Source organism: Pogona vitticeps, chromosome 5 (genome assembly GCF_051106095.1).
Source record: "Pogona vitticeps strain Pit_001003342236 chromosome 5, PviZW2.1, whole genome shotgun sequence".
Taxonomy (NCBI): Eukaryota; Metazoa; Chordata; class Lepidosauria; order Squamata; family Agamidae; genus Pogona; species Pogona vitticeps.
Genome location: NC_135787.1, coordinates 174,840,382 through 174,867,307, shown reverse-complemented (window position 1 = coordinate 174,867,307; position 26,926 = coordinate 174,840,382). Strand labels below are relative to the sequence as shown.

The 26,926-nt window shown below is 43.4% G+C and overlaps 2 protein-coding genes across 8 annotated transcripts in view; both read right to left on the bottom strand.

Annotated features, from left to right (window-relative positions):
* Positions 1-2,933: 2,933 nt before the first annotated feature.
* SSBP1 (single stranded DNA binding protein 1) lies at positions 2,934-15,260 on the bottom strand. 2 transcript variants are annotated; one of them, XM_020792236.3, is made up of 7 exons: positions 15,128-15,260; positions 12,003-12,062; positions 10,651-10,714; positions 9,449-9,589; positions 7,947-8,034; positions 5,628-5,716; positions 2,934-3,127 (listed from the first exon to the last, which is right to left on the bottom strand). In XM_020792236.3, exons 2-7 carry the CDS (start codon positions 12,024-12,026, stop codon positions 3,084-3,086), a joined length of 450 nt encoding a protein of 149 aa, XP_020647895.3. In that variant the 5' UTR covers positions 12,027-12,062; positions 15,128-15,260; the 3' UTR covers positions 2,934-3,083. The 2 variants fall into 2 exon arrangements, with proteins under 2 accessions (XP_020647895.3, XP_078232380.1); XM_078376254.1 differs by having other exon boundaries at positions 14,822-15,208.
* Positions 15,261-15,296: 36 nt separating this feature from the next.
* Positions 15,297-26,926, bottom strand: part of WEE2 (WEE2 oocyte meiosis inhibiting kinase) — a 33,117-nt gene continuing 21,487 nt past the window's right edge. For all 6 annotated transcript variants that reach the window (XM_072999948.2, XM_072999944.2, XM_072999945.2 and 3 more), the window contains exons 5-12: positions 26,738-26,910; positions 25,469-25,590; positions 24,585-24,731; positions 22,885-22,986; positions 22,005-22,090; positions 19,141-19,311; positions 18,900-19,042; positions 15,297-17,744 (exon numbers count right to left, since the gene is read on the bottom strand). In XM_072999948.2, the coding sequence (XP_072856049.2) occupies positions 17,579-17,744; positions 18,900-19,042; positions 19,141-19,311; positions 22,005-22,090; positions 22,885-22,986; positions 24,585-24,731; positions 25,469-25,590; positions 26,738-26,910 (1,110 nt within the window). In that variant the 3' untranslated portion in view covers positions 15,297-17,578. The remainder of the gene's footprint in view (positions 17,745-18,899; positions 19,043-19,140; positions 19,312-22,004; positions 22,091-22,884; positions 22,987-24,584; positions 24,732-25,468; positions 25,591-26,737; positions 26,911-26,926) is intronic.

Below are 26,926 nucleotides of genomic sequence, written 5' to 3'. Positions count from 1 at the left end.
CCACCAATTTTTTTTCTTAAATTGTAACACACACACACACACACACACACACACACCCCTGAATGTCATAGCCAACCTTATCTTTTCGACCTTTTGAGTACCTGAGCCCTCATTTAGTTTGGCTTCCACGGTGCCAGTTTTTCCTCAAGCAGACATCGGGACCACGCTTTAAAGCAGTGGTATCCAACCTTGGCCCTCCAGATGTTCTTAGACTACAGCTCCCAGAAGCCTTCACCACCACCTCTGCTGGCCAGGATTTCTGGGAGTTGAAGTCCAAGAACATCTGGAGGGCCAAGGTTGGACACCACTGCTTTAAAGGTATTATTCTTATATGTGTGGGGTGTATAAAAAACCCTATAAACTATATTGAGAAAAGGTCCATCAGTAGCTGCTAACTGTTCTTGCTAAAGAGTAGCCCCAGGAACACAAAATGGGAGTTTATTTATGAGATGCAGTCCCCCCAGCACAAAATGCAGAGGGTCAGCAATGAAGACAGCTTTTCTGAAACATCTTATGGGCCCCTCTTAGAAACCAGACAAACATGCAGGTGGGTTTTTTATTGCTCTCAAAGGGTTCTTTAGATTTTAAGTATATGTATCTTTGGAACATTAAAACTCACAGGCTCGCAGCTGTAAAATTACACCAATTAGCCCATCATATGGAGCTGCTGTGGCTAGGCACCTTGGAGGTAGTGAGGTCCTTTTCATTTTGGGGGAAAGTGCAGCCGGGAAGAAGCGCCAGGAAAAAAGACTGACATATTTAGATATGGATGAAAAGTGAAAATGACATGCAAGTAAGAAATAGACAGCAAAAGCAAAAAATAAAAGCCTTTATTAGTTGTATTCTTATCAAATATCTTTGTACATTTTATCAAATATGATGATAGAAGTGGAGTGGTATGATGATGATGGCACTGGTGTGGCAGTGCCACCAGCACCGGTGCAGCCGGAGGAGCAAGGCAGAAGCAGGTAGCGGCCCCACCACCAGGCACAAACTGAAAAACGAACCACAAACCGGTCCGGTTTTCCTGTTGCTTCCTGGTTCATGGCTAACCACAAGCCATTACAAACCACTATTTTTCAGGTTCATGCCCATCTGTACCTGGAACTCTGCATGCAGAGAATCTGTTCTGCCGTTATTCTACCTCCTTTTTTGCGCTCTCATAACCCATTACCTGATCCTTTTAATAGAACATGCAAGGGACTGACACTTTCCATGCAAAACGCATTTCGTTATTTGGGACGAATAAAAAGGGTATATATTCATCACTTTATATTCATCAAGGCCTCTTGAACTGCCGAATACAAAATGATGAATATTACACAAATCAGTGCTTTCTGATGAATATTGCGATTCATATCTTTTATTCATTTCCATGTCTACTTGAGATATTTAAGGATATCTCACTTTCTCCACACTTCTGACAAGTCTACTTAGTCATCCTTTGTTCATTTAAACACCACTAAACACAGTAACCTTTCCTTATAGAGGAGTTGCTTTAATCTCTCTGACATCTGGGTTGCCCTCTTCCGCAGTTTCCTAATTACCTCTGCCATAGGTATAAAGGAAAGGTGGACATGTCAAGATGCCTGAACGTTAGAGGGATTCACCCACTCCTAGAAGCCCCATCTCCCAAAGACTTTACATTCACTGATCTACATCTACCCCGTTTAGCACTCATGTCTTCACTCTGGACGGATACTTGGTGTGCCTTTTGGCATGCTACTCATACGATTATTTTTACATTAGAGTTCTCATCAGCACTTGTTTCCCCTTTGCCACGATTCTGCATCCAGCAATTCCCTATGAGTGTCATGTCTGAATGTTTCTCTTTTAAAAAAACAAACGAGGCAACCTCTGCATTTAGAGAAACTCATTCAAAGAAGGGATGTACATTGGCACAAAATTCCCGTTTAGGGAATCGCAGCTTCGTCCTTGATGATGCCTATAGACTGAGACACAGTCACTTGCAAAAGGAAGCAGATGGAGAATCTGTCAATTGCCTAATTAATCAAAAGTTAATAACAAAGCTATAATCAGAGGGCAAATAATGCTCAACAAAAGTCTTTCTATTCATTCTTCTGGCAATTAAGCTGGATTTGTGTGGCTTCTGTTTTTTGTTTTTGTCCTTTTTCTGGATGCTTTGGCGATCCATCCTGTGCTTCACTAGAATTGCAAGGATGCCTCCCCTTTGCTTTGATCTAGCCATGTATTCCTTACATCTTTATGCGTGAACCCATCAGGGATTTCGGCTTCATTTAAGAGGAAGGTGAACCTCAAAGAAGGAAAACATAACCAGATGTTTGGCAAGAATTCTTTGCAAACATCAACCAGAGTGGGCTAACAACCATAATGCCAGCAGTTTTTCCAGCTTCTGGTTTTTCCCCCTTGCCCTCTGCCTGGCTTCTCTGTCATTTCTCACCCACGTTTCAAATATGAATCATTTGCTGGCCAATTATGAACTTCTTTTAGAGGCTGAGGAAGGATATCAGGCCAGTCAGAGAGGAGTTAACTGGATCCTCTTCTTGGATGCAACATGTTGTTACAGTCTAACACAGTAGCAGACACTCAACAAGGGATGGGGGGGGGGGAAAGGGCAATGTAGGAAACTCACACACTATCATTTGATTGCATAGACACATATATCCTAACTGTGATTTTACAACCATTCTCAATTTGCCCTGATACCAGGTCATGGGCACAGAATCTGGGGGACTAACTGAGGATGCAGAAATGACAGGTTATGGCACCAATGTGGCTATCAAATTTGGCTCTATGCTCTAGTAGTCATGTTACTGAAATGAAAAACAAGTCACAGTGTCCACCTTCCCACATCCTGCCCCCCCATTTCCCTTTTTAAAAAAAAAAAACAACAATATCAAAAACATGAAGGAAAAGTAGGAGATCCAAAATAAACCCAGACTACTCACATATTCTATCAGATTTCTACAAAACTTATTTTTAATTCTGGCAACAAAATTATCAGTAGAGACATGATGACTGCAGAAGTAATGAATACTATATAAAAAAGGAAAAAAAGCAGCAGCAGCAGCTAAAAATTTTCCAAAAAAGAAATCAGCATCTCATTCCTTTTCTTTCATGAGGTCACTCAGGAAAATAATATTATCTAAAAGAGAAAAAGAAGAAGAAAATTAGAAGTCACACCTTTGAAGATGTATGCACAAAAGTCACATTTTTATCTTTCTCAGCGTTGCCCGCTCTGGTTGCTAGTAATTTTCTACCCTTGGGGCAGAAGGACTTTTCTCAGCACTGAGAATATTCTAGCTGGAGAAGGAAGAACTTCATTGGTTAAAATATTTCTAACCTACTTGGTATCGAATGATTTCAGGGTGAAGCACCATCAGTTCAATGATCAATCTAAAACATGTTAATCAATATGGAGTATTTAAACAATTTGAAACCACGTAACCTAACCAAAACCATTATTTAACAGATCAAAATGATTTCATTTTGCAACCAACAGAGACACAAAAACACAAGAGAGACTCTTTCCTCCATTTTCAGGGTCTTTCGTCAACTTCCAAAGAAAGGCTTTAAAAAATCAAATGTTTTAACAAAGTAGTGCACAAAAATGTTGTGTCTCCTTTGTTTAACCTTTCTTTCACCCCTGCATTTTCAATCTGTTGTAATACTTGCATTGCATTTATTTAAATCATGTTATTGTTATTATTGAGTGGTCTTTTTCTGGAAGAAACATAGGGTACAAATTTGACTAATGAATAAAACACACACAAGGTTCTATTCACAGTTAGGTCTGCATAAACCCACTGAAACTGTAGCAAAACAAAGCCAGGGCTGAACCGTACCTTATCTTGGACTGAATGGAGCTGTTGGCTAAAAGTGGAGCCTATTTTAACCCTCTGTCTTAGGGATGGGCAACCTCAGTGGGCTTGAGAGTCAAGCCTGTGCCCTACTGACCATACAGTGGGCTGCACCAGACCAGATGTGGCCATTTAAGACAGCCAAGCAGGAAACACCCAGATAGACACTTCCAATTTCTATTTTGGGGTGTGTGAAGGGATTCCCCTGAAGCTGCTAAATGAAAACTGCCACCCAGAAATGGCTTTTTCTGCTTTGTTTTGTTTTGTTTTGTTTCTAAGATAAGGTAACTTTGCAGTGAGTGGTTCTAGGGTGGCCTTGAGGTCAGCAAAAATGCTCCATGGACTCAAGTGCTCTAAGTTTTTGGATTTCGACTCCTAGAAGTCTGAGCCAGCATAACCAATGAAGAGGAATTACAGAAACTGCTGTTCACAACAGGTGTCGGGTCAATTATCAATTATTACTATACCTTTTTGCTAATAACTAATCCATTCAGCCTCAGCCTTGAAGTAACTGTATCACCCCTGGCTCTGTAACACAGCTTGGAAAACTAATTTTTTTTTTTTGGATTACAGCTTCCCAAACATACTCCAACACTTCTGGAAGGCCCTCAGCTTGGTGAAGGCTGCGCTAGAGCTTTCATGACAGGATACTCTGGGGATTAACGTAACACAACACATTTACCTGCACTTTCTCCCTTTCCCCATTTATTCTTACCTACCTTTTTTTCAAACCCGCTCTTGTAACAATAAACCAGGTAGAAGAAAAATGCAGGAAATGGAGAGGAGGAAACCTTTAATGAGTACCTCAACCAGAAATACAAGTATTTCGGGTTGTACTTTAATACTTTAAAACAAACCCACTTTCTGGAAGCACACAGAACTTGATCAGCCTTTGCTACAGTCAACCCTCGACTTACGAATGGCCCTACATACGGACTTTTCGATTTATGAACAGCTCTGTTGGCAAAAATTGGCATGGACTTGCGAACGGAGCTCGACCTACGAACGGAACTGTTCTGTGTGCTTCAAATTTCCAGCCCTTTCTCCCTGCGTTTTTGCAGGGAGCCGTCATATTTTAATTTCCCACCCTTTCTCCCTGCCTTTTTGCCTTTGGGGCTCTCAAAGAAATTGCTCCGATGTCGGGGGGAAAGCCCTTTGAGAGCTCCGAAGCTGCCGATCACAGTGCCGGGGACCCCCAGGGAGGTCTCCCATGGTGGCAGGCAAGCCCTGGGAAACCTCCCTGGGGGTCCCCACTGTCGCGATCAGCGGCTTCAGAGCTCTCAAAGGGCTTTCCCCCCCCACATTGGAGGAAGCCCTTTGACACCTCCAAGTCCAAAAAGGCAGGGATAAAGGGCTAGAAATTCAAATTTCCAGCCCTTTCCCCCTGCTTTTTTGCCTTTCGAAATGCTGGAATGGATTAATTCCATTCCCATACATTTCAATGGGAAATGGTACTTCGACTTACGACCTTTTCGATGTACGAACACCGTTCCAATACGGATTAATTTCGTAAGTCGAGGTACCACTGTAGTAGCAAAGAAGAGACAGACAACTCACTAGCTAACCTTTTGCAACCTATGTTAGGAGGCCAGACTCATTAACGAGCTCCGTTAAGATAATTTTTTCCTTGCTCTCTCCTTTCCACTTGCAGCACCCAGCAGTGACACCTAGTGGAGGGAGGGAGGAACTGATGCTACTACTCTTGCTAACTAGCCTGGGTAGTCCAAAGGCTGAGGTTGGCTTTGTATGCCAGAGCACCCCTTCCAGCTTCAGCACAGTTTTTACCTGCAATGATTGTTGTGGCTTGTCGCCTCACATTGTTTTTATCAGTGTATTCACCGTAGTCTATCTTCCCTTCCACAAAGATCCGAGCCCTGTCAGAAGCCAAACACAGACAATGGGGAGATTAATGCTAACATTTGCTTTTAATTCCGCAGCTCCTTCTTTCTAATTAAATTTGTACTTCAAAGTGCGACCCTTAATGGATGCTGCTCACCAGTCGATACATTAATCACAGAAAGTTCATCGAAGAGGGAGGTTTTAAAAGCCTGCTGTCGAGGCTGGCAGAGGGCACCCTGTCTCGTCAGGGCAGAATTCTGAAGCAGATCCTGCTGGGTCCTGGCATATTGGTTATTCATAGCTGTGAGGCAGCTGGCATTCAGTCAGAAGGCACATCACATGTATGCGGTCTGCTGACTTGCTTGCATTGCCTCGCCATGTTTGGAGCACAGTGAGGAAAATGCTGACAGAGAGGAGGTTGTTTTGTTCTTTAATCGCACATATACCAGATTATCCTGAACACGCCTGTTCTCATTTGCTTTCTGAAGCTAAGCAGGGACAGGTCCCCAGTTAGTCCTTGGACGGGTGATCATCGGGAACTACCAGGGAAACATTCTGCCTGAAATCTGCACATCTGAACAAGACCAGGCTGGGAAGACCAAAGATATGTGACAGCATAAAACAGCTTCCTGTTTTCTTGAAGCCAAGCTGTGGTGGGAGACAGCAGGGCAGGGGAGAGGAAATACTTCCCCACAGAATATAAAGTTAAAACAGTGGAATTCACTGCCACAAGATGTAGTGGTAGCTGTCAACCTGGACAGTGGATACATTTATGGAGAATACAGCAATTAGAAATGGGCACGAAGAATCCCCCTCCTGCCTCCTCATCAGAATGGTCGGCTGCTGGAGGAGTCAGGGCCGGGCCGGCCAAGCTCCTGCTCAAACTGGAGTGTCACCGAAGGAGAACGATGCCATTGGTGTGCAAAGCAGGGCGAGTGGCCTGGGCAGTCTGGGTGGGTGGCAGACGACAGCTTCATACAAAGTGTGATGAAGCGCTTCATGCCCATTTCTGACAGCAATCGATGCCTACTAATAAGGAGGGCATAATCTTGTATCATGTCCAATAACAGAAGCAGTAAATATCAGTATCTGTCAATTTTGCTGGCTGGATAGCTCAGCAGTTTAGGTATCTGGGTTGGGAGTTCGATTCCCCACTGTGCCAACCTGGGAGTAGAGCCAGCCTGTGTGGCCTTGGGCAAGGTGCACAGTCCCAGGACACCCCCAGAAGAAGGGAAGGGTAACCCACTTCTGAGTAATTGCTACCTGGGAAACCCTGAAAAGGGTCACTATAAATCAAAATTTACTTGACGCCTGATTATCATTATTTTAGGTATCCATTGTTTGGAAACAGGAGATGGAAGGTGCAGATGCATTCATCACCTACTTGTGAGTTTCCTATGGGCCATTGGTTGGTCACTGTGTGAACAAAATCTCAGACTACATAGACCCTCAATCTGAGCCAATACTTCTCATGTCCTTGAAGAGGGGGCTGCATATCAAACTAGGAGAGAAGTTCCCAACCAGAGACCTTCATATTAGAAATCTACCGCAAGTTATCTCCAGAGATTGTTATCCATTGCCTTCCTGTCTTTACCACACTTGTTCTTTCCCGGACTTTCTAACCTTTTCTCTGCACATCATTCTTGAACGTTGTGATGCACACACACGCCCCAGAGCAGGCCAGGCACAACGGCCTTGCAGGTGTCTTCTCTGCATGAAACTTTATGATAAAATTACGATTACGGTAAGGACCATGCGCATTTGTGTCCCACAAGGCACACAGAACACAGGCTGGGGAAGACTGAGCAACAACAAGATGGGAAGCATAAACCATCTGCCCGTGCCTGCTCCAGAGAAGGGGGAAAGTTTACTTCCAACATACAGAGAAGTGGCAGCATTATGAGAGGTGGGGGGGGACCCCACACACAGAGCAATGGATGCACAAGTCAGAGATTATCTGTTTTTCGGATTTCAGGAATTTGAGATGTAGTAGATATCAGTTCACCCAAAAGAAGGAAATGCAGTAGTCATGAGGAACGTGTAGATTTTCACATGTTGCTGGATTCCAACCCTCATCATCACCGTCTACTGGTTATGAGGGTTGTGACCGCAGGGAACTGGGATTCCAGCCACTGCCACAGACCTCCCAGCCTTGATATACGAGAACCTATCTTATAGCAGGAATGCTTGTGACAACCCCTGGCTTGTAGGAAGGGCCTGGTTAACGAGGCGCTTTGTCCACAAAAAAGACCTAATTCAACTCACCCCTTCCTCACATACTGGTAAGCTACATCTCTTAGCCCTGGCCTAAACACAGAAATCCTGTGCCACGTTGTCTTCTGGGAGATATCGCCTGGATCAAAGGAAATAAAGTACAGATTACAAAATATAACAATTAAAAAAAGAGCGTAGTTTCCAGATGTTTTCTAGGAAGTGTTGACGAGCACTGGAAAATAAACAGCTGCCCAGCTCTTGTTAAGCCACGCTTCCCATCAGACCTAGCCAGCATAGCAAATGTTGAAAGAGCATGATATTTGTAATTCAGACATATTCCCTACATGCCCTCTAAGCTTGTGTTAGATTTTTTTTCATAAGGCCAGGGAAGTGTTCGTTGAAACCTAGGCCTTGGAAATTACACATTTGTTTCAAGGTGTTAACATCAAACTCAATACTTTTGTATTGAACAGGGCAAGAAACAAACAGAAGTCTCTGCCCTTCTAAAGGAAACAGTTACTTTAAAATGCTACTTTTATAATGTTAGATACAATGTTTTCTTGTCCTCCTATTTCTATACACTAAAAAAAATCTAATTTTGCATTAATGTCTTAAACCTAACATCACTTCCAAGCTCTGTTCACCCCACCCACTCTTGCATGTCATTTCACTGGGAAACGTGGGGTTGCAGGATCTTATAGTTGCCAAGTGTGCGACTTGTGGGGAGCACAGTCAACACAGAAACCAGTCTTGGGGGGGGGCAGCGGCCATGGAGGTGGCAGGAAACCCAACATGGCCACACACTCACTGGTCAATGCCTGAGGTGTGTTCGTTTGAACATCCCTAAGGTAAGCCTTCTTCATCGGAATGCAACTGCTGTGACAAGGGGGTTATGTCATCCTTGTAACCAGACCCAGTTAACAACCTGGCTGTAGTGTTATATCAGATGCAACTTATCAGTTACGGAGAGACAAAGGGCTGCAGGGCATGGAGAAAATCAAGTGATAGTACTGGGGAAAGGTGAAGAGAAAGAATAATGTAGCCTACCTCGGGCAGATGTTCCAAGACCTGCAGAATGGGAAGCTAATCAAAGCACAGGAAGCGATAATGGGAGAAATCATGGAGAACTAGGGTAAATACAGTTGGGGCCTTCAGGCATGAACAGCAAGGAAGGGTACAGGGGAGATAAAAGGGGACAAAAACCTAAAGAACTAAGCATCTCTGTGGCATAGCAACACGAGGTTGGGAGAAGAATCAGATCGAAAGAATATGGAGCCTAGAAATCCAAGAAAACCTACAGAAGCCTCCTGAAACATCAAAAGACACCGCTTTCTATGTTCTCAATTCAAAACCAAGCAAACAGTATGCAAATCATCTGGTCTAGCGGGAAATATATTTGGAGGGCACATGAAGCAATGGGAAGAATACACTGAGAATTTTTGTCATAACACACTTTCATTAAGCTGTGGACCACTGTAGGAGGTGAGACACTTCAACGCCAGATCAGCCCCCTTGTAACACATTCCCATAACTCAACAACCACATCTGCTCACCTCCTTGGGACACTTCACTTTCGTTTGATCGCCACATCTCGTTGGTTGCGAGGCTGAAAATTGTGACAGGATTTTTCCCTTCCACTTGCCTCATGACTGGATCCTGGCCCACACGGCCCAGCAACTGGATGCGATTCAATGCTAAAAAGTAAACAGGACCAAGTATCAAATTGAGGTCAGTTGGATTTAATTATTTAAAATATTTTACCTCACATTTCTCCTTAGAAAAGGACCAAGGCGGCATACAACATTAAAAGACAATATTTAAGAACAAAACAATGAGTATACATAGGTGGCGGACATAATTAAAAGGCAATGATTTAAAGCTAAAAACATTAAGTGTAGAAATATTAGAAAGGAATAAACAAATACCACTCTGAGAAATGGGAAACACAAGCAATACTAAAAACACGGTCAAAGCAGCGATGCATAACTATCCATTCACAAAGAACATGCTCAGGCAGCAACCCGCTGAGGGAAAGCTTGCCTGAAGGGAAGAACAGCAAAGAACGGGCCAGACTAGCCTCCTGTGGGAGGGAGTTCCACAGTCTTAGAGCAGTGACAGAGAAGGCCCTCTCGTGTCCCTATCAAACACACCTATGAAGGTGGAGAAACCAAGAGAAAGGCCTCCCCTGAGAACCTTAAATAGCCAAGCACAGTCAAAATTGATACATTCAGTCTGTTCAACCAATTGAGTTTGTCTGGCAACTAGCAAGTGAACAAGATGAGTTTTCATTGGATGAGCTGTTCTATCAGATCCAAGGAAGAATTCTTAATATTTGCAAGGATGGAGTTTCATTGGATCTAAAGGCACCCCAATAGAGCACCCAGGGAAGGGAGAGGGAAGTATAGGGAGAGAGGGAGGGGATATGGAAAGCAATTTTGGTCTGTTATGTTCTTTGGTTGGTCTGCTCTTGTACTATTGTGAACCTCACTGGCCTCTACGGTGTGGAAGTAGCCATAATTGTAGGTATCTGCAATAGGGAAATTCCCTACAGTAGAGAAATTCTGGGGATGAATGGGCGAGTGAGGGTCAAAGACGAACAAGTTGTTGTTGTATCTAATAAAAACTTCAAATTTAACAGAGGTTGACACACCCTTGGAAGCAATGCAATTCGATAAATGGAATGACATGACGACTTAACATAGACTCTGTGTGAACCTTACAAGCCACCAGCCTGGGCTCAAGGAAAGTTACTTACATCTTTCAAGTACTAGACAGGCCATTGATGACTCCGACTCATGCCTCACAAACTGACGCAGCACCTGCAAATGAAAACAAAAGACAACAATAGTGAAATGAGCATTGCCGACAGGGGCATTTTGAGGCATGAAAAACATTCAGAGCCCTGGCCTACTGGATCCACATCAGCATATAATTTGCAGTTGCTCATTTACATCAATATGTGACCATTTAGAAATAATTGGTGCAAGCCACTAAAATTTCCACAGACGGCAAACCCAGTCAGCTAACTTCTCATCCAAATCACCCCAGACAAAATAAATTCTTCAATAAATTTGCATCCTGCACCAGATCATTCTTAATTAGTAGCCCTTCTTCAATTATAATCAATATGTAAATGTACAGTACAGGGGAGTGTGAGAACGCAAAAAGAGGGACTGGGTGGCTAGCACTTCCCTTCATGGACGTTCTCCTCAAATTCCTCTTTACCAAAACACAAAACCACACTACACACCTTGCTGTACGAGAACACCCCATGCATCAAGATAGCACAGCACAGTAGCTAATTCATTAGAACAGCTGCATTTAGGCCAAAGTGTACATGCTGGGGATGATGGCTAGCAGAACATTCTCAGCTGTATTAAAGCGGAGAATGCTGGTCAATGTTGCCTGCAATTCAATTCCAAGATTATAAGGAGAGAGTAACTATCCATATGACTGTCGTCCTGATCAACAACCAGCTGCAGATCAACACTTCAGAAACAGATGTTTAACTCTGCATGGAATACTGAAAGGTTCACATCTCTCTCAAACATCTGGGTTGCAATCCAGCCAACGACATGCAATTCTCTCCCAGCCACTCTGCCCATCCTCTCTTCTTCCACCTCTACCACTAGATGTCTCTTGCTTTGTAGCCTCAATCCTCGTTTCCTAAGCCTCCCTAGTTCTACCACTTATGGTATAAATCTGAGAGTCCCTACTGTATCCTTCGATTCAGAAATCCCAAACTCTGACAACTAGGGAGAAGAGAACATGGATTAACACTTAGGAAGGGTGCAACTAAAGGCTGTGTTCTCCAGTATTGAAAGGATTTCTGGTTTTCGGTGACTGCCTTAACAGTCACAATGGCTTAATATTCCATTTCCATTCACTTCAATCCAGTCTCAATTCCTTTTAAAATTTATTCTCCATGAGCCTATTTCACACCCTGCTTTAGAATGCTCTGCCTTTTTCTAATAAAAAGAACTTCATAGTTATAGGAAGCCTAACAGCACATAAATATACTTTTAAAAAGCATCTTCAATTCCTCATCTTTTTTCCTGTCAAACAACCTCCATTTTTTAACATCTGTAGCAGAAAACAGTGTTTTACCTGCTGTAGTGGCCTGCGCCACATGTTGACTATTTTCTTTGCTTCCCTCTTCCCTCCGTCCTGAAAGAGAAAACATTTGTTAGGAAAGTCAGTTACCAGTGGTCTGTGCATAGATTCCTTTCATTTCTTCACTGCAATGCATTCCACCTGGAAAAAGAAACATAGCACAGAAAGAAACTTTAGAAAAGCAGCAGGAGGTTTTTAAAAAGGGGGAACACCAGCAGAAATGGAACTCATCAGAAAAGTTATACAGTGGCCGTGTTTGCATAAAATTATAAGCTATTATACTTTTTATTTCTTTGTTGTTATTATTCACATTTAAAAATCAACATACAGTGGTGCCTCGACTTACAAACGCCCCTGCCTATGAACATTTCGACTTATGAACAGCTCGGCTTGCAAAATTTTGCTTCAACTTGCGAGCGGAGCTTTGACTTAAGAACAGAAAAGGGCAGGGGGAAAAGGCAGGAAATTCAAACCGTTGGTGGCGAAGAGGCTGCTTCTTTGTAGCTCTTTCGCCCCAACGGTTAGAGCAGGGGGTCAGGGAACTTTTTTACTCCTACGCGCAGGAGGAGGAAGGAGAGGCAGGGGCGGCTCCAGATTGCTGCCGGGCGCAGGAAGCAAGTGCGCTCCCTGCCCATCCCTGGTGAGGGTCTATTCATGAGTAAGGCCCACCAAAGGTGTGGGTCTAGGCATGAGTAAGGGCCACCAAAGGCCCTGCGCTGGGCTGGGGCGCACGGGTTGGAGGGGCTCCTCCGTGGACGGGGCATGCGGCAGAGGCGCAGGAGGAGGAAGGAGAGGCGGGGTGGCTCCAGTTTGCAGCCGGGTGCGGGAAGCCGGTGCGGTCCCTGCCCATCCCTGGTGCAGGTCTACTCATGAGTAAGGGCCCTGCCGCCTCCTCGGCTGGCCTATGCAGCCTGCTGCCAGCCACCAGGGAGTGAGTGCCATCAGAGGAGGTTTCAGTCTGCCTGGTAAGGTGCTGTTTTTGGCTTTTTAGAAACTTCTGGGTGGGTTTTGCAGGGTGGGTTATGCTTCTGTGCCGTGTTGTTTGTTTTGGTGATTTTTTTTTGCAGCCTTTGGGGCTTGCTCTGTTTATTTTTGGTTATTTTTTTTAAAGCCCCAGCGCTTTCCGATGGGGCTTTCTGTGTGCTTCATTTTATTTTATTTGAAATGCTGGAACGAATTAATCCCATTCCCATGCATTTCAATGGGAAATGGTGCTTCGATTTATGAGCATTTCGACCTACGAACACCATTCTGGAATGGATTAAGTTCGTAAATCGAGGCCTCACTGTAAAAAAATCACACAATTTATAAAACCGGTTCCCTAGTGGGAGAGCATACACTTATGTAGTAGCTTGGCTGGCAGGACCAAGACATTAATGTAGAGAAGACTTTGGCTTCCAACATTTTAATTAAACTAGCCATCCCCAACTCACAACTCCCCCCCATGGGCTGGGCGACCTTCTGCCTAATAATTACCTTGAGATTATGGGATTTACAATCCTGGACCTCTGAAGAGCATCAGATTGAAAAAGACTGACTTTAGGAGAAACATTAGCAAAGCAGTTACTGCAAATTCAAAAAGGAAAGAAAGCATTGCTACAACTAAGTTTGCCCTGCTTTCATATGCATTCCCCTGGCATGCTGGAGATCCATTTTTAAGAACAGATACTCAGGCCAAACATTTGGAGGCAAACTGCCCCAAGTTAACCAGTCACCACACACATTATTGCTTGCACCTTGCATCATCCAAGTCAGTATGCACCTGTTAATGTTTATGGTGGGGCAATTTGCATTTTTGTTACACTGGCATAGCACAGTGTAACAAAGTGCTATGCCAGCGTAACAAAGTAAGAGGGCTTGGGCCATAGTCTCTCTCTGAACCGCCGCTGCCCCCAGTAGATGAACAGCATGGATTTGAGAGTAACATTGGGGTGAAGGCATGGGAATTGGAAGGCTGGACCCCATTATAGCACTAAACTCTGCAACAGGTGCATCTGCATAAAGGGCATTTCAGCCCCACCTAACTGGGACAGCCGTACTGGCTCTGAAAATGGGGCAAACACAGCACGCAATGCCAAGGGTGTGGCGCATGTCTTCTACATCCTCTGGGCATCAGGACAGCTTGAACTTTTTTGGACTACAATTCCAGCCACCATAGCCAGTTCTATAGTGATGATTCTGGAAGCTACAGTCCAAAGCCAATAAACTTTCCTGAGTTGAGCGCATCAATCCTAAGCATGGACAACACATACGAAAAGGAACACAGGCTGGTTAATTACTTATATGCATCTATGTATGAAAGAGATTTAATTCCCAACTCTGCTTCAGGTGGGATTCAAAACAAAAGACCTGAGAGCATCATAGCCTGCCGAGCCCTGTGGATCAAAGGCAGGAAAAGATAATATCCACTTTGGACGTGGCAACACCTCAAAAGAGACACAAAAGATGAAATTCCTTTTTCTTGAAGAGCCCAGCAGGAGCAAACCCAAGTTCAATGAGACAGAAGGTGAGTGCTTTGGGGGAGGGGCAATGAGAAGGCATTGCCCAAATTTCCAAGAAAATGCACATTAAAAAGTTTTTTCTGCGGAAACGATGCCCACTTCTTTCTAAATCTTGGAGGAAGAGGAGGAGGAGCACCATTTAGGAAGCGAGTCCGGGACCCTCGTGCCTAACTTGCAAAACGCTGGAGTAAAAACAGAGGCCCGTTTGAAAGCACTCTTATTATCAGGGGATCGATATTGGCACCGTTTGCTAAACCAAAACTTAGCAAAGTCCTCACGAACAGCATTGCAAGCGGCCAAAAAAATATGTACCTTTAATGGCAGGGAGCTATTGCCTTGTCCCAAGTTTTTATGGGAGCGCCTCCGTCCCAATTAAAAAGCAGAACGAACATGTGCAGAGGTTTGGTGGAACCAGTGGCTTCTTCTCTGAAGGCGAGAGCAGGTCCGGGAAGGCTGACCTGAGATACTGCTGGAGGGTTCAGATGGGGTTCCTCTGGAGTAACTAAAGGCAAATAAAATCTCCCCAAGGATTGAGAAGATGCGGGCGATCCTAGGAAGAAACCTACTATCCTACTGAATGCTGCAGCCCGATCCACCGGGATGGCTCTGCGCGCTCACCTCAAAAAATCCTGCCCCGACCAGTTTCCCACGTGAGGCTCTTCGGCGTCGCTCCTTTCCTCCCTCCTGCCCCCAAAGGCATGCGACGGTATCATAGAGACAGGACACTGAGCGGCAACACCTGGCTCCATCTTCAGTCACTTCCGGTCTCTCGCGTTCAAATTTCTAACCCTAGGAGAGGGTGGGAAGGAAAGGTTCACCATAGAGTTGCTGCGGGATAGAGCGACACCAGAGAGCAAACACAACCTTCCGCTCACTATTTCCGCCCTCCGTTCAAACGGTGTACAGTAGCGCCCTTTTATCAACCCAGTATGGCTCCTCCACGGACCATAGACTTATAAGTAAAAGAGAGACGCCAAACTCTTTTCCTATTTAAGAAAGCTACGTTTGTCTCGTTCATTACCTCTCCCCGGACAGGAAGTGAGAGCGGCCTTTAGTTATTGCAGGGAGGGAAATGCACGATTTTACTCCCTCTGTGTCTACACTGCAGAACAAAAAGTGTAACGGTAGAAACAGGAGTTCTTCCTCTCCTAAAACCATGCCAGAATTTTTCAAGCGCTGGAAGGTCTTTATCGTTTTAAAAAGCAAGGCAGCTGCCTAGGTTTGCATGCGGATACAGTAGCTGTGCCCAGAAAGGATTGCTGTACTAATGGCCATTTACACAGATCGTGGCCGACTGAAATCTCTCGCCTTTTTCTGCCTAGGGAGATCCAAACCGGCTCACATTAAAATATAACCATTCGTCTTTAAAGTAGCACATTTTTGTCTTTATTATTTTGTATTTGTTTTGTTTTTGTCTGATAAGTCATTAAGGGGTACCTCAGTTCCTTTAAAACAGATTATTGAAACAATACAAAAACGTGTGTGACTTTGGGGCAAAGAGAGTCACAGAAATAGTAGAGTTAAAAGGGATCCAAGGCTCTGACAAGAGCACTACTGATGGTGGTGGGGTAATCTTGAAGGACAGAACTGTAATCCTACCTCTTCATCTAACCTTTTCTCTTCAGTAGATATGAAATGGGCAGCATCTTTCGGGGAGCAACTTTGCAAGTTAGATCCACTTGCTAAATAAAGATGATAGAAGCTCTGGATTGGCACATCTGGAGGGCACCAGGCTGGGCGAAACTCTGTTACTTACTTGCATCCTTGAATCAGTCCCAAATGATGTCTGCATGTGGCTAAATAAAGTCATCATCCTTTCCTTGTGCAATCTCAAAAGAAATTCTCCCACACAGAGACTTTTAAATAAAGAAGATTAAAAGCTTTATTCACACAGGTGTCATGTTGTTTTTTAAAAAACTGGGAAAACAGTCTAAACACCTTAAAAAGTTAGTGCTGTCCAGCAGCTTGAAGTAAAACCACATTCAGTAAAGTTGGGAGAGCTTACACGGTGAATCAAATCTTCCATCCAAGGGTACTGTCTCAACGGTCATGTCTTGCAAATGGATGATGGAATGGTGGGTTTTGTTCACAGAACTATACCAGTCATTAACACTACGACAGGGACAAAAGGTTTACTTTATTTTATTAGGAACACTTTACATAATGTAATCCCCAGAAAATGATGGCATTCTAAAAAAGCATTTCTACGTCCCTTCCACTGTGCTTTAAAAAACCGTCCCCACCCTAGATGTTTATAAGTAGAAGAGCATTTACTGGTCAGAAAGAGCCTTTACCTGTCAGATAATGTGAGTCATCCACCATCTGCTTAAGAATAAAGCAGGGGCTTTATTCTAGACCAAAAAATACACCCAAGGCCAGGCTACACCTTGCCTGCTGTTGCATCGGACAATCAACCTCTTTCCAAAACATACTTTTTTCCTTTATATCCATTATCAACAGTGCTATTCAGTTAAATTTCAAGATTTTCTTCATTAGGACTGTTACATAAAAATATACTTTGCTCCAGATATGTTGCCTGGGCCTTTAGATAGGACTCAAAACTTAGTCCTACCTAAAGAGTCTGATGGCTTAATTTCCTTTTTCCAGCTGCTGCCTATCAAATACTTCTTCCACCAATTATTTCCAGATCTTTTTCCCCTGAATAAATAATGAACACAGAAGTTTTTTTACAAAAAAATAGGTAGGCTAACAGAAAAGCTAGAGAAAGGAAATTAAGGTACATGCTCTTTCAGGAATCCAAGAGAGAAAATACACCAATTAATGTTTTAAAAATATTATTTTTAAAGCGGCAGCCATGGCCCCTCTGCATTATGATTGCACTTTTCATGGCCTCACCACAATCTCAGTTACAGATGTCAAATCCGGAGGATAGGCAGACTTGGAAAGAGATGCTGCAATGTAATAGAACACACATTGATATTGTGCCAGTTGATATTAAACACAACCAATGTATTTGCATTATTCATGATGACACAGGTAAAAGCCATTTGTAAGGTCTTTGCTCCATTATACGCTTCAGTAATTCGAAAGACCTGCAAAGCTTGGTCCTCAACAGCCAGTGGAAGTGAAGCTGAATGACCGCGTGCTTTTTCCACCCACCAGATGTTTCTTGCTGTTCTTTTGCTTTGAGTGGGTTCCAGATCCTTGAGGTCGAACACATTCCAAAAATTGATCCTGTTTAAAGGTCTGGGCAAGGCGAGCTGCTCTCAGCTCCCTGAGAAAGAGAGACACAGTTACCTAAATAACTACGAAGAAATGCAGAAAATATTTCTTGAGACGAAGCATGTTATGGATGGCAGAGGATCTTCAAATAGGCTCTGAACAAAGGCCATGATGGCAAGGTGTCATAGATCAAGGTAAATATAAGCACTACAGCTTGGAAAAGTTACTGTTTCATGGCAGCTATGAGAATTCCTCAGCTAGCATGGCCAGTTGGCTGGGGGATTCGAGCAAACACATTTTTTTTCACATTCTTATCTTAATATGTATACAGATACCACACATAATTTGACAGTCTTTTAAAAAGCAAAACAACGTATGCTGCTTATATATCATCCCATAGCACTTGAAGCACTCTCTGGGTGGCTTATAAGTTAATTATGTAGGCTACACATTCCCCCCCCCCGCCTCCAGCGAGCTGGGTACTCATTATACTGACTTTGGAAGGATAGAATGCTGAGTCAACCTTGAGCCAGCTACCTGGGATTGAACCCCAGGTCGTGAGCACAGTTTGGGCTGCAATCCAGCAGTTTAACCATTGTGCCACAAGGCTCCTTTTACACCAGAATACAAGTGCATATGTGGAAGGAAAGCCTGTCCCTGTCATACAGTTAGCCCTGCAACTGTGGTGGAAGTAACAAGGTGTGTTGCTGGTTCCTAAGGAAACAGCGTGACTAGATTTTTTGGACTCTAGGAGCTTCCTTTCTGAACAGGAAATTAGGCAAAACTAGGCCTAGCTAGGCCACAAAGCTTTCCAGTTTAGGCCTTTGTCCCACGTGAGCCACAGTTAGGTGTCTGTATGTCAGATGGAACTCCCAGAATGGACAATGATGGAATTTATAGTACAAAAACACCCAACATTTCCATGCTTAAGAGTGACCAACACATCCATTTTAGCCTTTCCAACAGCAACCAATGTAAGCTAAATACAAAGCTATAAAATTCCACTAGCAGAAAATGCTACCAGGCATACACAAACCTCTGGGCTGTCTTTAAGAGAAGAGGGCCAGTTATAATGGCCTAGAATGGCAACCAAATGAGCCACTACCCATTCCCAATGCACTTCTTTATTTTCATTTGTGTGTGTGTGTGTGGAGAAAGGCAAAGGGCCATGAGGCTTCTTTACAGACCCTAGGGAGGGGGTCTTTACCTTTCAAGCATGGCAGTTTTGAACCTCTCCATATTGAGTTGCTTCTGAAGCTGGGCAGCTTTCCCAAGAGAAGGTCGGAGGACAGGGTGCTTGGTGAGGGCCATAGCGGATGGCCTTGCCACTGGGTCAGGATGAATCATAAGCTGAGGTTTAATGAAAAACAAAGAACAGAGGGAGATAGTTCCATATTACTGATGAAACAACCAATGCTATCCTTACAACTCCTTACAAGGAAGCTCACCTTGAGCAGTTGTATAAAACTATGTGACAGCTGCTGAGGGATTGACGGCAGGTTGCCCTTGCGGATGTGGTGCCACATAGTATCGTTGGCTGGCAATGGTCCACAGCCTGCTGCTTGAGCGATTGTTAAAGCAAGGGCAAAAATGTCTGCCTTGGGCAGATAGCAGTATTGCTGTGAAGGCAATTAAAGAAGATGAAAAACAAGAGATTTAAAAACATAACCACAGCAGGAAAGCACTCAAATCAGGTCATGTTAAGCTTAAAACATGCTGGCTTGTAAAGATTGGAGTTTCACTCCAAGGCATCTACATGGCACCAGGAAGGGAAGGATGATCTGGAAGCATTCATCATATAGGAGCTTAACCCATCAAGCTTACCCTCCTTTCCAATGTTGCAGGTGTCCTGTGTTGAATCTTAAACTAGAAGAAGCAAGCAGGGGCTCCCCACATGCTCAGAAAACCTGCAGAATCAGGGTCTCCAGTTGCACAGAGATATAGCCTTCCAGCAGAAAGGGTTAGGACAGAAAGGGTAGAAATAGTCTGCTCCTGAGTGTAACCCTTGTATGAAGCTCTTAAATAGGGCTTTTATTTGGGCCTCGTGTATCCATAATTAAAAAATGCAGATTTAGAATATACAAATCCTCAGTACATTTTTGACACCCCCCCCCACATACACCATCCAATGAGGATTATGTCTGCTTAAACTGTAATGGCCAGAATCCTGTTGCTTAGCCTAGTAAATTGCAACTACCGTAGGCTCATTGAACCAGTGTGGATGTTATGAGTCAGCCCCTCCATGAGTTCTGCTGCTGATTCACTAGGCATACTCTAGTTGTGGCTTAACTATGCTAAGCTATAGGATTTCAGCCAACATTTAGTAAGCCTCTACTCTGAGTAAACATCATCAGAACAGACATTTTCACTTTGTACAAGTACTTAGAAGGGTTATTTGATGCCGAACATTAAAAAGACTGAGATTTAAGAGAAGAAATGTCTTCTTCAAACTTAATCTTGTTCACCAACTTTGAAATAAATAACAAACCATGTGTTATTTATGCATTTGCCTCTAGCTGGATCAGAGCCTCAGTGCCTGTAAAGTTTAGGGATCAGGAGCCTTTGGCCTTTTTCATGTTGCTGACTCCAGGACCCATCAGTGTCCACTGGCATGGCCAATTGGCAGAGGTGACAGGAATGGGCGCTGTGAAGGGAAAGACCAGAAGCTCCGGGTCTTTCTAGTAGAGCCGACTCTCTTAAAGACTTCCAAGCTGACCCAGACTAGCCCTCCCGCCTCCCCTGGTAGTAAGACAGAACAAGGGGCCGTCGCGCAGGAGTCAGGAGGAGCACCTCCGGAAGGGAAGGTGTCATGTGCGGTGGATACCAGTGACTTGGAGGAAGCACTTAAGGGGTTAATGGCACCCGGTCCGTATAAGGAAGAATTGGAGGGAAGAAAGGAGGAGGGGTTAAACAGGGAAGAAGGAGGGCTGGGATATATAACGGTGAAGCGGGATGATATCCCGGGTGGTTGGGAGATGGTCTGGATAGAGGATCCATGGACCAAGCGTTGGGAGCAGGTGCGTGTGCCACGGGAGGAGGCCGAAAGGAGACGTAAGAGGGGTCTGATGCAAAAACCTTCTTACTGGGGGGAGACGGAGGCCAAGCTCTGCCGTAAGAAGCTGGCCGAAGCGAAGGAGGCGAGTGAAAGGGAGAAGGCGGCCAGGCAGGCATGGCATATAGAAGAGCTGAGGAAGATGGGCTGCTACCTGGTCCCTGGAGTGCCTCGCCAAGAGAAGGAGACCTCTCGTGGGGGTGGATGGGAGATGAAGAAACCCTCCCATTGTTGAGCCCGTCTGACCGGGAAGCGAAGGACAAGTTGTTGGGGGAGGTCCCTGTTGGACCTTGGGACTCTGAACCTGTTAAATCTGTTTTTGAAACCACATGGATACCCTTGCCCGAGCCTGTTGCAGGGCAAGAGAACAAACCAGAAGCGCCAGTGAAGAGTGAAGTTCCTTTTATTCCAGTTAATAAAGAAAAGTTAACAGCAGAAAAAGCAGTGTCGACTCCTTCTTGGGAAGAGCGGGAAGCCCCGAACCATGAACCCTCACAGGCGCCTAATAAGAAGAGCTACATTTTATCTGCTGCTGCTTATTAGCAGAGCTTCGAAGCACCAATGATGCAGGTGACTCAAAGTAAATGAAAAAAAGAGCATTTTCAGGAAGTGCCAACATATGTTCTTGATTAGCCAAAGTCCTCCAAGCAAGTCCCAAAGCAAACCCACCATTTTATAATGGAGGATAAGACTACCAATGGCTATTTTTATCTATCTATCTATCTATCTATCTATCTATCTATCTATCTATCTATCTATCTATCTATCTATCTATCTATCTATCTATCTATCTATCTATCTATCTATCTATCTATCTATCTAATCTAATCTAATCTAATCTAATCTAATCTAATCTAATCTAATCTAATCTAATCTAATTTAATTTAATTTAATTTATACCCCGCCCATTTAGACTCAAGTCTACTTGGGGTGGCTTAACAATAAAAAATGGCATAAATGTGATATAATAAAATAGAGAACAACAATAGAATATCATTCAAGATGGGGAAAAGATAAAAATAATCAAGTGATGACAGGAGGGAAAGCCTGCCTAAAGAGCCAGATCTTAAACTGGCTACTAGCCAAACAGCTATATATGACCACCAGTACCACAGGCAGTATGCCTCTAAAACTAATGGAAACTATATAGGAAGGAGGGTGCTGCTGTACTTGTGTTCTGTTTATGGGTTTCCTAGAGAGAAACGTAATACTGAACCACATAGACCTTGATCTAATCCAGCAGGACACTTACAATCTTACCTCTTGCAAGACTTCATTGGCCAAGAAGCGGCAGTCACCCTCCTCCACTTGTGGATTGGTTATGGATGTTACGTGCCCAAGGTCCCCTAACAGAGAGAAAATGGTGAGCTATACAACACATTATATACAGACCAGTGATTTTCAAAATGTCCTAACTTCAAAGACCCCTTCCTACATTCGGAACTCATCTGCCGAAGAACCCCAGCATGCTGGCTACAGGAATCCAATGGCTGGAATCTTCTGTTGAACAGAAGGTTCAATTCAACAGTGAACTTTATGTTAATGGAGTTGTGTCAGCAGATGTAGTAATGAGATTCTGGTCTCTGAGTTCCACAATGATACATCTCCTGGGGGAATGGCAAGCATCTCTTTCATGGAAATATGAGTTGCACTATGTGAACTATTATGCACTGTTAAGTTGCTTGTGACATATTTTTTCTCATAGCATTTTCATGGTTTGTGACATGTTCATGGAGTGGATTACCATTGCCACTCTGCAGTGAATTTCCATACTGAGTGGGGGTTTGAACCCAGATCTCCTAAGACTTAGCTAAACACTGTATCCTCCACATTGCTCTCTATGTGAACTTATCTTAGCGACCTGCAGTCACTTTCCTGATTCTGTGCAGTGAACAGGAATTGACCGTTGTTCTTGCAGTGATTCTGTCCTCTTTCTGCATTGAATTAGAACTATCACCCTGCACCCTCACCTGTTTAATAAATCTGATCCCCACTCCCTGTGTAACCATCACCACCAAGACCTTGGAGGCATTTACTCCTACATAAAAGGAGAGAGATCAGCATATGACGCTCAGGACCCAGCTGGGAAAGTGTTTTACACCACGCTGTTTGAAGATGAGGACATGATTAAGCTACACACCAATTTTATACACCACACTAGAAGAGGCAAATCCATCATCTTCACTGTCACTCTCCTCCTGACCAGTAGGTCCAATCAGCTTGTGGCATATAAAGATATTGCCTATAATTAGGGAAAAACAAAAATTATATTTATTTAAAATATTTTGCTCCACCTTTCTCCTTAAAAGGACACACAGACACTTGCAATGTCCATGTAGATAAATTATACTATCAATAGCCATTGCAGTTTGCATTTTACAAGCATCACCAGAGGTTGCATTCTGTGGATAAAAATGGGGAACTGTGGGAGTTCCCATCACATGTGAGGTAACTTTGCCTTCTGCTGGGCTCTGGCTGATCCTCTGGCTGTACCCATCATCTCCCAAGAATCACATCAGTCAGTTTTCTGGTGATCACAGATAATGCTGTAGACTCTCTATTATTAGATTTCATACAATAACAAAACAAGATGGGGACTTCGTAGTTGATCTACAAAGTTGATGCGAGAAATTTGGAGTTAGAATATTGGCAACAGATGATTGCCCAGACTCTGTCTGAAAATACTCAACAAAGCAAAGCCCACCATGACTCTAGATCAATGATTCCCAACCTTCAGTAACTGAGATGTTATTGGACTGCAACTCCCAGAAACCCCAGACAGCATAGCTAGCGGTGAAGGCTTCTGGAAGTTGCAGTCCAAGAACACTCGGGTTACCTAAGGTTGGGAACCACTGCTTTAGATCACTGGTTCTTAACCTTGGGTTACTCAGGAGTTTTGGACTGCAACTCCCAGAAGCCTTCACCACCAACTGTGCTGGCTGGGGTTTCTGGGAGTTGCAGTTCAAAAACATCAGAGTAACAAAGGTTAAGAACCACTGCTTTAGATCATTGGATCTATTCATGAAGTTTCTTCTAATGTTAAAAAAAAAACCCTATCCTCTTGTAACCTAAGCCCATAAAACATAGCCCACTCTGAGGGGAGGAGAGCACATCTCTGCTTTGCTCTGATTAACAACCCTTCAGCCCTCTCATGTACCCTTTCGTTTTCTTTCTCCAGGCCAAAGTTATATCCAGTTTCTCCAATCTTTTCCTCACAGAACTTGCTTCAGTTCTTTATATGTTGTGCAAATAACCCAATAATATTTCAATAATATTGAAAAGGGGATTTTTTAAAAAGGGAACATTTTATTCTGTGTTTAACCTGTGTTTTTAATCTTCTTATTATGAGTTTCAATATGACAGTTGTTTACGGCTTTTTAAATATTGTAATTATTTATTATTTGGCTTTTAACTTTGTTCCTTTTAAATGCTGTAAAGTCACCCTGGATCCTTCCGGAGAAAGGCAACATGCAAATAGTTTAAATAAATAAATAAATAAATAAATAAATAAATAAATAAATAAATAAATAAATAAATAAATAAAAACAACAACAACAACAACAACAACAACAACAACAACAACAACAACAACAATAATAATAATAATAATAATAATAATAATAATAATAATAATAGTAGAATCGTGCAACATTAATCTAGACTGAGCAAGAATCTTCCTGAACTTTATGCCAGAATGACTTCTATTCCCAATTAAGTAGTACAAGAAGAGCGCAGAGGATTAAGCGTGCTCAATGCATGTGTCCTTAATCTGTTATACGAGCCATGTGCACTATCCACAAATAGTTAGAGCCCAAAGCAGTACACAATAGATAGACTTACTGGGTTTTATGTCCATATGAACCAGGCCAGAAGCATGAATGTATTTCAGCCCCATGGAAACCTGGAGCAAGATCTCCTTCAGTTCAGATTCTTTGAAATAATCCCCTGTCTTTGAGTTCTCCAAAAGCACATCCTGAAGGCTCCCACCTGTGGAAAATCCAAGCCAGCTCATGTGGAAAATCCAAGCCAGCTCATGTACCACAAAGATTATGCTTCTCACCATTTCATTGGTGACCTTACTGTGCCACCTGCCATAAGCTAAAGGGCAGCAGAGGGGTGGGACAGGGAAGGACTCGCTAACGGAAAGGCTTCTCTGAAAGCATTCCTGCAGTATGGCTCAAAAACATATTCTGTGGAGCAGCAGTTCCAGGTTCCCGAATTAAATGTACATTGAAGGCAGGTGCAAAATATGGGCTGAAAGAGGGTAGAGATAGTCCTTGTCCAGAATTTTTTTTCAGAGACAGAATTTGCCTGCAAATTTCTTTCACAGACCCATGTATTTCTATTTCCCCCCAAATGGGCATGTTTTCAGCTGTCTAACTTTGAAGCAAAAGGGGGTTATGCTACTGTTAGTTGGAAACTCTTGCTGATACATTGCAAATTACCTAAAACTTGACCTGTTGGTTAACAGCATATTTTGCCTGCACCTGTTGTAGATGGACCAGCATCTGGGTTTCATCCCATGTTTGGTTTCTTTTCCTTATGACAGGTCATAAGGGTGGAAGATTATTGAGAGCCTTGTTATCCTGCTGTTTTCCACTTTCACACTCAATAGACATTCATTGCACACAACAAACTACTTACATAAACATATGCATTAAGTGCCCATGGATTTTATGTTTCACTTGCTTTGAAACTGAGAAAAAAAAATCTATTCTTCTTACCATTGCAGTGTTCATTCTGAATGATCATGTGATCATCTTCTGCCCAAGCAGAGTAGTAGCGCACCACGTGGGGATGATGGCCAAGCACTGCATGGGCATAAACTTCTCGCAAAGCCATTTGCCTATAAAGGCAAAAAAGAAAAAGAGAAAGGACTCACTATTTAAACTATATTATTTGGGATTGTAGATTTTGATAGGAAGGAATTATTGCAGCCAGATGTACTGCCGATGGAGATTCCCTTAAAATTTCTGGTCATGTCGCCTTTATTATTAGAAAAAACTAGTTACAAGTAATGTAATAACTTATAGTTAGTTAATTTTAAAATGAAATCAGTAACAATTATGTTATTGTCCCCCACAACCCAGGCTATTGGATATATTGCACATTTCAAGACCAATAATGCTAAGAAGTGCTCACTGGAAGGACAGATCCTGAAGCTGAGGCTTTGGCCATCTCAGGAGAAGAGAAGACTCCCTGGAAAAGACCCTGATGCTGGGAAAGTGTGAAGACAAGAGGAGAAGGGAACGACAGAGGGCGAGATGGTTGGACAGTGTCATTGAAGCTAACTACATGAATTTGACCAAACTTGGGGAGGCAGTGGAAGACAGGAGGGCCTGGCATGCTCTGGTCCGTGGGGTCACGAAGAGTTGGACATGACTAAACAACTAAACAATAACAATGCTAAGAAGAGCTGGCCACAGGGGAAAAACTGGTTCATCATTGCCAACTACTACAGTGAGTTTCTGTGGTGGAATAGGAATTTGAATTTGGGTCTCCAGAGTCATAGTCCACAACTCTATCCACTGTGCCACATCACACTGGCCTTTTATTTGTCCCTATCAGATAACTCTGGGTATTACATGCGGTAAAATGAAGAACACGCTCTTTTCTGTCTCTTACCTTTGGTGATAATAATAGGGTGCCATCAAGTCAATTCTGACTTACAGCAACCCTTTTTCAGGAATTTCTAGGTAGAGATTACTCAGAAGTAGTTTACCATTCCCTCCTTCTAGGGTCACCCTGGGACTGTGCAGCTTGCCCAAGGCCACACAGGCGGGCTCTACTGGCAGGAGGCACAGTGGGGAATCGAGCTCCCAACCTCTGACTTCATAATCAGATACCTGGCTCACTGAACTATCCAGACAGCTTCTTTTACCATTACCCATTTCGGTACCTGGCTAAAATATTAACCTACACATTGAGATGGAAACATGTTTAGAAGATGAAGATATTGGTGCATAAGTGCACGAACTGGGTGTTCCACTTACTCATCTGAGGACCCAGCTAGAGGCCTCTTGGAACGCTTGATAGCATAGACGCACCCATCCAGCCTTTTGATGCATTTGTAGACGGATCCAAATTCCCCCACACCAATTTTCTCCAACTCCAGGAACTCCTTCATGTAGCGGGAGACCATGTTGTTCTCTCGCAAGAGAAATCTCTAGGATCGAGTGAGG

Excerpts from the sequence above, each read along its gene's own strand:
- SSBP1 (XM_020792236.3), bottom strand. The coding sequence starts at position 12,026 with ATGTGGCGCAGGCCACTACAGCAG. Across the intron at positions 9,590-10,650 it reads CTGTCTAGTACTTGAAAGAT|CATTGAATCGCATCCAGTTG; the intron begins GTAAGTAACTTT and ends TTTACTTTTTAG. Across the intron at positions 5,717-7,946 it reads TACCAGTATGTGAGGAAGGG|GGCTCGGATCTTTGTGGAAG; the intron begins GTGAGTTGAATT and ends GGCTTCTGACAG.